Source organism: Mastigoproctus giganteus, chromosome 3, assembly GCF_048544385.1.
Source record: "Mastigoproctus giganteus isolate SK-2022 chromosome 3, ASM4854438v1, whole genome shotgun sequence".
NCBI lineage: Eukaryota > Metazoa > Arthropoda > Arachnida > Uropygi > Thelyphonidae > Mastigoproctus > Mastigoproctus giganteus.
Genome location: NC_143577.1, coordinates 216,881,379 through 216,893,686, shown reverse-complemented (window position 1 = coordinate 216,893,686; position 12,308 = coordinate 216,881,379). Strand labels below are relative to the sequence as shown.

At 34.0% G+C, this 12,308-nt stretch overlaps 1 protein-coding gene across 1 annotated transcript in view; it reads right to left on the bottom strand.

Moving 5' to 3' along the window:
- The window catches only part of LOC150088715 (putative tRNA (uracil-O(2)-)-methyltransferase), an 84,727-nt gene that overhangs the window by 24,826 nt on the left and 47,593 nt on the right, over positions 1-12,308 (bottom strand). The window contains exons 7-9 of the mRNA XM_090370291.1: positions 10,660-10,766; positions 4,876-5,059; positions 3,321-3,732 (exon numbers count right to left, since the gene is read on the bottom strand). Coding sequence (XP_090226417.1) covers positions 3,321-3,732; positions 4,876-5,059; positions 10,660-10,766 — 703 coding nt within the window. The remainder of the gene's footprint in view (positions 1-3,320; positions 3,733-4,875; positions 5,060-10,659; positions 10,767-12,308) is intronic.

Sequence of the window (12,308 nt, the reverse complement as noted above, 5' to 3'; positions counted from 1 at the left end):
AAAAAACTTGGTTTTCTCTTTCGCTGTCGTCATTACTTTTCTTCTAAACAGCTGCTCACTCTGTATAAACCGCAAATCCGCCCTGCATGGAATATTGTTCCCATATCTGGGGTGGTGCCCCCAAAACCTCTCTCAAGCTTCTTGATTCCATTCAGAAGAGGGCAGTTAAGTTAATTAATGATTCATCTCTAACAGAGTCTCTCCACTCATTGTCTCATAGACGTACTGTTTCTGCTGCATGCCTCTTCTACAGATATTTCCATGGGCACTGTTCTTCTGAATTGGCTTCTATAATTCCTGCTCTCTCTTTCGAAACAGTCCGAACACGTGCCGTCACCAGCCAACATCCATTTACTGTCCAACTTCAAACTCACACGACCAACTTTTCATCTTCCTCATTTATTCATTCAACTGCCGTTTTCTGGAACAACCTTCCTTCATAAGTATTTCCTGAAAATTACAGTCTACAGAAGTTCAAGTCCAATGTCAACAAATATCTTCTTTCGTCTTCTCAACCTCCAACCCAAGCACGGTACTAAGTACTATAGGTTCTATTGCCTCTCGTGTTTGGGGTTTACATAAAAAAAAAATACCATAGTGGTTCCGGACAAACACAAGCTAACACCTTCACATGTCCTGTCCTGTATACTCAAATTCGTCCTATCTCTCAAGGTATTATCACCCTCCAAGGTTGTGCACACACAATGTAAAGCATGATCCACCGGAATGCACGTGAATAATGCCACCACATCAAAAGATATCAAAATTTCTTCTTCAATGTTCTGATCCTGGGCAAACCATATAACTTCCTGACTTATTTGAGGATAGGATGTTAAGCTCCTCTGGTCCGCTGCTCCTGCGTGGAAGAGGTATGTGGATGATACGTTCGCTATACTACGTAGGGGACGTGGGCCAGAGGTTCTCAATTGGCCTAATAGTGGTTCCCCCTCTTTATAAAGTTTACCTCCAAAGTCAAGCGGGGCGGGGAGGGTACTCTGCCATTTTTGGATGTCTGGATTTACACGGTGGGCCGACAATTAAAAACAAGTGTGTTTAGGAAGGAGATGTGTCGGGCCCAATGTACTCATTTTGGTTCTGCCCAGACTGGAGGTCATAAGAAGAGTGTAGTTAGGGCTTGGTCGCACTGCTCTACCTTGGAGGATAGGAAGGAAGAAATTAAACAGGTCACGGCCGACCTTGTGAGATGTGGATACCCCCGGAACATGATTGAAGGTTGTTGTGGACATGGTGCTCAGAGGGAGGAGGGGATACTTGGCTCCACCGCATACATTGCCTACTAAGCCAGGCATTACGCAACCAACAGCCCTCATCTTTCGGTTGTACCAAATATGTTGTGTGCAGCTTCCAGGTTGATAGCTGCACACAGTGATGGCAGCAGTTAAAGACCCTGTTGTGGAAGTTGACAACAGTGGGGTTGTCTACAAAATTCAGTGTCCGGATTGTGGGGATGTTACGTAGGTGAGACTAAGTGCAGATTACGCATTAGATTGGGGGAACATAACAGGACACTTAGATTGGCTAATGTCTCAGGGTTGGCCGTGGCAGAACATTCCTGGGAAACTGGGCATGGGATAACAGCCAAAGGAGCTGTAATTACAGATAAGGTAGAGGGTTTCTGGAACTGGAAGTGGCTGGAGAGCCTAAGGATTGTAGGATTAATGTAATGTTTGAGACTGTTATCCTGGATAGGGATGAGCGTTTTAAGGTCATACAGCCCCAAGCCATTTCCGGTGCTGATATACAGGAAACGGAGCATGCGCAGGTACCATAGTACACCCTGGGTCTGCTGGGAAGGCTTAGTACTTTATAATGAATTTTTGATGCAGCACTACTTATGTTGAGAAAGGCAGTAGATGCTGCCGAAAGCTTCAGTTTGAGTAGTACGGGTTTAATGCTTTTAATGTATAATATTTTTATTATTTTAATATATTCATATGATTTATTGTATTTTAAATTATATTATATTTTACAGTTGATTTTATGTATTATTTATTTATTTTATTTGTAATTTAATTTTATCTATGTTTAAAGTTATAATTGGTCAGAGTTGGCGGCATCAATTATGGATAGATTTCCAGACCAGGAAATCAGGAATTGCAGTGTCTGGAGATTAGGCAAAATTGCAGTGTCTGGAGATTAGGCACTTGCGAGATGATCTGATTAAATGTATAAGGCCTTGGATGGTTTGAGCAAGCTCAATGCTGATGGAATTCTTACTCTTGCTCAGATCACGCACCTGAGAGAGCATAAATTCAAATTGAGGAAAGGGAGTTGGAGAATAGAAATTTTCCTTTAGCCAGCAGGTGGCTGATTGCTATTGCTGGAACAAACTTCCATCTGTCATTGTGGAAGCTGATAGCTTAAATAAATTCAAGGAAGTGCTGGACAAACTTTTGGAGTGAATGGATGGGTGAAATGGAATTTTTTTTTTTTTGGCTGATGCTGCATGAGCGTGCTTTTTTACATTATATGCCTCTACTAATGCTAAAGTTAGATAAAAAGGTATGTACTAATGAAGGGTGGAGTTTGGTAACTTGGGTGTGCACAAAATCTGTTCAGATCAAGCTGTTTTCTTCCAGCCTGTTGTTGTTGTTTGTAGTTTTGTGGTGCAAAAGCTGCTTCGGCTATATTGTGCCTTCCAGCCTGTTACAAAATCTTTCTTGTTGACTGGGAAGAATCCTTTTGGTCCATTTTTTTTTTTTTTTTTTTCCCAGGATTCTACAAAGAGGTAGATGTGGACTGATTGACTGCTTTTCTGCCAATTTAAGGCAGGAAGGCAGAAACACTTTCAATGCTGTTCTTAAACTCATCACCCATTCACTGACTTGCCATTGATTCATGCATGCTTCATCACACTAAGCCGACTTTCTGCAATAAATTTTAACAGGTTTTATTCCTTCTTCATTCAAAAATTTGAATACAGATCACATCCCCTCCTTGGTGCATCAATGCAAGGGTGCTGCCATTTTGAAGATTGACTGTTTCCAAATAACACTAGCACATAGTATCATGTGGGCATTTAGTGCTGCTAACAGATTTTGGTCAATAATCTGACACAAGATTATCATCAGTTTATTGCATAATATGCATTTTAGGGCTTTGCAGTTTTCATTTAAATGACCTTAGTAGTTATATTTTTACAAAACCACTATACATAGACTTCTTCTAATTAAAAAAAAAAAAAAAAAAAACCCACAACTTACTAATTTTACATAAAAAAACCCCCAAATATTGGCAATTAGAATATGAAAATAATTCTCTACAAAATGAAAGTAAAATAATAAAAGAAAAACACATACCTCCACGGTTCCACTGTTTTGTCATCTCATTTAAAACTACTGTTTCATAATTATCTCTAGAGGAGAGTAAGGAATCTACCAAAGTTTTCACAATTCTTTCTAGAACATCCTGGTTCAAATTGCTACAGTTTCTAACTTTTTCTGTTTTCTCTCTTGGACTGAAATCAGTCAGCCACTGTTTTGACATAACTGGAATTTGCTCCTTATTTATAGCTCCACCAGAAAATTTGGTTTCATTATTTACATTACATTCTTGCAGGTTAGTATTAGCTACTGTCAATTTAACTGGAGTTGATAAAGTTGACTGTTTTGTAGTTTTGTCTACTGTTCGCCTAATATAGTCTGTCCTCAAATTATCTATCATTTCTTCATTACTTGCATGGTATGTACGAGCAGAGCACACAAAACATATCTGGAAAAAGTTTGGAAAAATTTTGTAATAAACTGGAACAAGTATTTAAAATTTAAAGTCAGTATTTAAAGCCACCTAAATATGTAATATTGCAACATGATTAAATGAGTGTATACCTACTACTATATAACTGCAGAGGGATATTTCAGTGCAGTAGTTGAAATCAAATAAAATTCATATATTTTGCTGCATTCAATTTTTGATCACAAGAACCAGCAGAAGAGAAGCGGGTAGCTTCAAAACAACTCTCCTGGTGGTCTCAGATTTTTAATATATAGATTTTTAGTCTCAGATCTTGAATGAATTTACCTGTTCAGGTGACACTATAGAATTTTAAAAGACATTGGCAACTTAGGCAGGCTCGTGGATAATAGTATTTGTCTCTAATATAAGCCCAAGCATTTAGCACTGAGTATTCAGCAGTCTTCAGTGAGAAAGAATGATTCCCATGATCAGAACTTGGCAACAAATAAACAGCTTTCCAAAAAGAACTGACATTAATTTGTAATGTAATGTTACCATTCTGACTGCTGTTTTAATAATTTCTCTACAGAAAGTAGTCAGGCATGTTATCAGTGCAAACACCTAACAACCCAGTGACAATTTTAATTGCAGATAAACAAGCAATGCCAAATGTTAATCAAAAGTTACAGACTATGTATAAGTATAGTGCGATATGCCCTAAACGTTTTATAGTCAAAAGTTACATTTCTAATAATAATAATAATATTTAATGGTATTAAAGGCAATATTACATTGTGAATGAAAGGGTAAAGAATCAATGATGCCATGTAAGGACCACGTCCCTTTCTTCTCTTATCAAAAAATTAAAGATAATATTTTTAAAAAATGAAGGATTTTCTAGAAATTATAAAAATTTAAAAACTGCAATTAATAAAATAGTGGTACAAGCAGTATCCATGAACTATATTTTACGTTTCTATATAATATACTATAGGAATAAGAAAGGTAATGGCTCATTACCACATTTTTCACATGAGTTGTTTTATTTATATGAAATAAACTTTTGAGGGCTCTTTGATACATACACTTATGCAGCCCAATTCAGACTCCCTTCCTTGCAACGTAAAACCATTAATATAAAAGATAAATTCATATATTCAGATACACTAAATTACTTACTCGTTTAGTGGATGGTATTCTTAACTTATCTTGTGTGACAATAAAACCCATAATCTCGCAAACTTCTTTTATAAAATTCAAGTAAGACTGATAATGACTTGTTCCTGGATGAGTTCTTTGATATTTTCCATTAAATGTATATGGACAACAGGGTAACAGAAAGCATCTCATCTTATGCGAAGACCTATAATTTTAAAATTGATGATATTTGAAATTAAACAAAAAAAAAAAAAAAAAAAACCAATAGACTTAGAATTATAATTGATGTTTTATATTATCGATTTTCTGAGATACTATTTTATATGGTTAATTCCATTTTAAGGTAAATTCAGAGCTATTTTTATGTATATTATATTATATTACACAGCATATTTTGACATCTTGAAAGCTTATGTCTGATAACATTATAAATGTAAGAATAGAAACATCAAAAAAAAAAAAAAAGAAAAGAAAAAAGAGAAAGAGAGAATAATTTTGAATAAAATCTTTAATTTGTTCCTTTTGTACCTTTTCTCTTGATCAACACTCCAAATTACGCATTAGCTCTCTTCAGTGCCAAGGGTAATAAAAGTGGAGGAGAAAAGAAAGGCATGAAAGATTTTGTATGCAGCGACAAACTACTATTTCCTTTATAAAACAAAGGAAATAGTAGTTTGTTTCCACACATGAGAACAAACAAACAAAAAAAGAGGACTTAATACCCCATCACAAACAAAATGTCATGTTCAAAGTCAGAGAAAATTACATTACTATTTTGTAGGTAGCAGCTTTATGTGATAATTGTTTAAGTTAATAGACTAATAAAAATGAGTGCAATGAAATGGGACAGAAGAATTACACCTGAGAATTGTAGAATATCACCACTTGGAGTATACTCGAGATGTATTAATTAAAAAATTTTGTAATAAACAGCTCTTTTGTTAATTAAGTATACTTGCATCTCTTTGTATGTAAATTATAATAAAACTACTATTACTTATTTTCTCATCTATACTAAATGTCAGTGGCACAGAGTTAAACTGCACTTATTTTTTAATAATTTAAGCATTTATTCATTTTAGATTAAATTGGGAAGGAGAGGGAATGTTTACGAACCAATTCTCTGGGGAACTCAAGACCATAACTTGAACTCACTCTCACTATTTTCTCTTTCCCTATTCTGTTTAGCACCATGGTATTGTCAAATGGGACGATCTAAGTAATTTCTATTGCACTAATCCGTGGTTAGACTATTATTTTTAATATGAAGAAATATACTATTATATCACATGAACTTGTCAAATAACTTATTGAACCAATTAAATTAAAGTATATAACCCACCTCAATACAAGTACTTAACTTAAATGGCAATGGTTGAGATCCATTTGAGTCATATCCTCAAGCTTAGAAAACCAAATGGCCAAGACAAGAATAAAAGTGACTGGGAGGCAATGCAAATATGGTAACAGGTGACTTACTAGATTAACAATGATGACATGACTTAGCTGTCTCAAAATATCTGCACTGACCCAGTCTTTTGTGCCTTTCTAAGCCTGATGATGAGACTAAGTTGGTCTCACATGTTACCATTTAATTACTTGTATCATGGTGGTTGTATTGTTTAACTTAAAGTTTTATATATTTATTTTAATCCATTTTAAGTTGTATATTTATTGTAAATAGATTGTTTGTTTGTACTATATTTTATTTTACAGTAAATTAATTTTCTTAATTTAATTTAAATGGTTGGTGTATGAGTTTATTATTGTGACATGAGTTTTCCCAACCTCAGAGGCCTGTTTCAAGATATATTTAACTTAAAGTACTTGTGCTGGGGTGATTATATAGTTTTATGTAACCATTTCAATAAATTTACTTAACAATTGCATGTGGTATAATAGTGTAATTCCTTCATATTATTATTTACTATGGATAACCACATATCATTTCCATTTTGCATAACATGAAGCTTATCTTAAAACCTTTCTTAACTTTTAAAATCATGTTCTTTAAATTCTCACGCCTTATCTAAGTCCTGGTTTGCCTGTCAATGTGCCAAAGCTGTCTTTGATGATACTGCAAATGGATGATATTGGATGATACTGCAAATAGTTTATAGAAAAATACAAATCTCTCTTTTCTGCCTACATTAAAATGTAAAATAGATGCAGACAGCTATCACTGAGTCTAAAACTGATATTGAAAAGTCTGAAAGTGAAAAACTTGTTCACAATCAAATGGAAGTTGTGCCTTCTAATCTCTTGATAAAGTTACTGATCACAACTTTTGTTGACATTCACTGTCCACCACTTTTCTTTCTGGTTGGTCAATATGTGGGTGATGGCATATGGTTTTTCATGTTTAAAGCTTTCAACTAATGCTGGTATCCCACAAGGCTCTGTTTTTAACTTACTATTTTCTTTTTTTATATATATATATATATATCAGTGTTCTTTCCATTTGTTACAAATCCCATTTACTTACTGGTAGCTGAATTTTACTTTATTGTTTTATAAACTTTCTTTTCAAAAGCAGCCAAATATTCTAGAAATGGCCTCTATTAACCTCTTAAATATTTATCTCTAATGTTTCCTCAATGGAATCTGATAAACTTATTAATTTCAATGTTAGCAAAAAATAATCCTACTTTATTTTTCACAAAAATTTTGCTTCAAATCTTTTCTTTAATAACACCCTGATATTTAACTAAAATAAGAATTTTATATTTGTAATAAATTAGCCTTTAGCTTTTCTTAACCTGGCTTTGGACAAACGCAGCATTTGTCCAAAATGAAGCAAAAATGGTGGCAGGTTACCTGATAGGTGCCCAACTTTCTTTTTAATTTTTAGGGATTTGGGTTTTGAATTCTGCTTAAATATTGCCAATATTTCATTTTTCCCTTAATGGATTTCAGTACTTAATATATGTACTTTTTAAGTTCTAATGAAAAATTTAAAATTTTAAAACATGTTAACACCTTTTATTTTCAAACAAATAAATAATCTGCCAAAACTCGGGGAAAAAAAAAAATGTTTTAGACAAAAAGAAACACTTATTCTCTTCCATTTTCCAGTTTAAAGGAACATTACATGTGAGAAATTTCAAATGCGCACATGTATTTCTGCTTATTATGCATATAAATCATATTACATATATTCAATACTATCAGTTACTTCCATTTTCAGGTTTATTTCAAATTTTTTGTAACTGAGGATGAAGTACTTAGAACAACAGTAAGGATTTGGATGTTGTCAGATTAGACATCTTTGGCAACTAACCTTTGTGAGCATCTTAATCGCGTGTGTGGGATAATGATTACCCTTCTAATAATCACGAACCCACCCACATAATTAAGAAACTCACAAAGGCTAGTGCAAAACAGATGTCAAATCCGACAACATTCAAATCCTTACTCTTGTTCTAAATACCCACAGCAACAAACTAACCTAAGATTGGTTCCAGGAGACCATAACTAAAGTTTTAATTCCAAACTTTCTTAGTTTCTAAGAGTAGAGTACAGAACACAAATATAATGAATTGTAATCCACTGTCTTGGTATGTGAAGCTGATGATATCATAAGGATAGCATTACAGGAGCATAAGTATTCACAGTTATCCATTTACTTAATGTTAATTGATTTATTATTAATCTTATTACACAAACGTACTATTTTTTACATAAGTTATTAATTTAAAATTTAAATTAATAACTAAATTAAAATTTATGTTCTTTAAAATTATTTTAAATTATAAAAATAAATGTTTACCTAATATTTGCTAACAGCTATTTGTTAAATAATTCAACAAAACCTGAACCTTAACAAATAAGAAATGTATAATCAAAATTAACAACTTAAGGAAAATCATATCACCATAATTTACCAGTTCTGCTGTCTTTAGTCACTGAAAAAGTGATACAGGAAGTACCACAAAATGTATGAGAATAATCTAATTCTTTCCACTTTCCATACTATATTTTAAGAAATAAAAACTGGTTGAAGGCTAAAAAATGGAATGTATTTAATTCTTTTCTCATATCTGAGATGGTTCCTCTACAACCTTGCTACGAGGGCTGTTCAATAAAGAATGATCATAATTTTCATGAACAAGTACTGCTTGCTATTTCTAACTGAGCTGTGGAATTTAAGACCAAACCAGGCTGCATCACATAGGAACTGAACAGTTGACTGGTGTATGTGTGTGACCTTGGTGGTCAGTCAAGTTTAGTTTTGTCCACATAAAAATGGATGTGCATTGCAATGAACACAGCTGCTCTCAAATTTTGTTTCTGTCTCGAAAAAACATCAGCTGAAGTGTACTGAAGTGTTAAAAGAAGCTTATGGTGAATCTACACTTCCATATAGCACAGCTCACAGGTGGTTTAGAATGTTTAAAGATGGATGTGGTTCAATCACAAAAATCAGCAGTCCTGGAGTTCCAACCACTGCTGTCACCACAGAAACCATAAACGCAGCATTTGTAATCATGAGAGAAGTTTGTATAACAGTATGGCAACTGTCAGAGATGTTGAGAATATCATTAGGAAGCATGCACGATATTCTCCATGACCATTTGCATATGACACATGCTTGTGCACTCTGGGTTCCAAGGCTACTGAATACCTGAGCAACAGCAAGTCTGCATGGAGCTGCAATGGATGGTTACTGAAGATGGTGAAGTTCTGCACAAAGTGATAATGTTTGTTTGTTTGTTGTTTGGTTTTTAGGAGCATTAGCAACTAAGGCCATATTGCTCCGGGATATGCGATGGTCATTCCCTGACCTTTCCGCATCCTCCGTATTTGGTGGTGACGAGCTCGAACCTCGGTCTAATCAAGAAGCGTGTGCTACGCACTGCTGCTGCTCCTTCCCACCTGGCTAGGGAGGCACCTGCAAAGTGATAATGGTGGATGAAAAATGACTTAATCATTTCTACCCAGAGAGTAAGCAACAAAGTACTGTTTGGAAGTCTACATCATCACCAACACTGAAAAAAAGCAAAATTATGACTTCTGCAGGAAAAGTTATGGTCATCTCTTTTTTTAATATTCAAGGAATGGTTTACCAGCAAGTTGTGCCAGAGCATATGACTATTACAGGACTTTACTACAGAATTGTACTGCACACTTTGTGGGATCACATTCATTGCAAATGACCACAACTGCACGATGCATGACAACAATGTGAGATCTCATGTTGCTCATACTGTCATTTGAGTACTTAGCCAGCATTACTGTCATGCATTCCTCTCTGCCCTACAATCCTGACTTTGTCCCTGAGATTTTTTTCGTATTTCCAAAGTTAAAGGGGAAAACATTTCCACTCATCAGAAGTTGTAAAGACATTGGAGGCGATTCTCAAACATATATCAAAAAATGGCTTCCAAACATAATTTTGAAGAATGGCAAAAATGTTGGAGTAAGTGAATTTAGTAAAACTGGGACTACTTTGAAAAGGAGCATCAAAATATGGATATTAATAAAGGTATGTTGTGAAAAAAATTACATTAATCATTCTTTATTGAACAGCCCTCAAAAAAATCCATTCCTACAAAAGAGAATGATCAAATTAATAAATGACTCCCTCTTACTGATTTTTACAAGGTTCTCTTGAATTAGAATCTATAATTCCTCAACTTTCTTTTACAGCTAAACTTAAGATAACTAAATTAGTATACTCTTAGTAATGTGATGTGGATGAGTACAGAATTAAGATAAGTAACCTTTCACATTTAGAAATTGGCAATTAATTTTTTTTTTTTTTTAATTGGAGATAAAAACAACAACTCAGTATGCCATACTTACCGAGCTGCCATAACTGGTATCCAAGGTGTCAGTTCATCTGAGTGATTACCAATCAGCCAGTCGTACTCTGGGAACAGCACTGCATCTGATGGAGTTATAGTTGATTCCTAGATGAACAAAATTGACATATTTACAAATAATTGAAAAAGTCATTTCTCTAAACTAAATGAATGACAAAATTTTGTGAGCTTTATATAACATTTAATTTGAACTTATACATCCACCAGTTATAATAGTTTTATAACTTTTAAAGAAAAAAGTTCTTATTCGTAAAAAATTAAGAACATTTTCCTTTAATGATGCCATTACATAAACTGATGTCTAGAGGAAATTTTAAAACCAAGTGACTAAATTTAAACTGTGGTTACTTTGAGGCCAAAGAGTAATTTATTTATTAAAAAAGCAAAATATTTAGTGGATGACTGATTTACAATAGAAGAGAATTATGCAGCAAAAGAAAATATACTTTGAATTTCTCAGCAATCAGGGGATCACTTCATTACAACAGCAACATCAATGCTGAAGACACTGCATACAAAATGACACTTGGTTGCATATTATTACATGAGTAAAGTACTTGATCTAAAAGATGTTTAAAATGTCACAACTTGAATTTTTTTCAACTTCTGGTCATCTCATTCCCCCAATCTAAATGCCTCTGACTTTTGGTTATGGAGCTATTTAAATGAAGCATCACTACTGCAACAGTGTACATATATCAGTAGACTTAAGGCATCAAGCATAAAATCAATAATATTACTCCGTACATCTTACACTCCACTAAAGATCATGCAATAATTAAGTTTCAACCTTTACTAAATTAACAACATGCCAGTGTGCAAATGAATTGACAAAGTAGTGACATAACATATTACCATATGTGTATGAGACAGTCTATTGACAAATATTTTGTTTCTCCGATGACTGGTTTGCTATGTAAGATCCTAAAAGTAGTCTGTTTAAGTATCACCACCTGGTATAGTCAAATAAATTCATATAAATTCTGAATAATGAGTTTATATTAACAGAAAAATTATACTCATGTATAACGATATGATAATGCTACGTGATAATTCTTTTCCTGTGCATAAATGTTCAATTTAGAAAAAAACACACACACACACACACACACACACACACACACACACACACACACACACAAAAAATCATATATTAAAATATAAAACTTTTATTTCTTTAAAATGTTAATCACCATTAGATTCTGACTTCCAGAGAAGTTGCAGATAGAAGATATAATGCTTTCTGAATGGCTGCCTTTTGGTGTATCAGCTACTTTGGTTATAGTGTGCCAAGCATACTGTATGCCAGCACCTGTACTCTACTGATTTGGTGTGATATGTCTATACAAGTGAATTCAGAACTTGTGTTGTGTAGGTTAAAAAATCCTGTATAACACACAATGAGAACTGTGCTGCTCCCTAGGTAGGCTAACTATAGCACCAATTGAAGGCAACTTTATATATTTCCCAAGTCTCTGGATAGGATTTAAACTCAAACTGCTAAATGACTGAGAAGTGGTAAACCCACTATATTGTTATAGAAAACTGTTTCTGGAGAAGAATGGTCTAACAGTTCTCCCTTAAGACAGGCTGGGTAAGAATATTAGTGACAATGTAACCCAAATAACA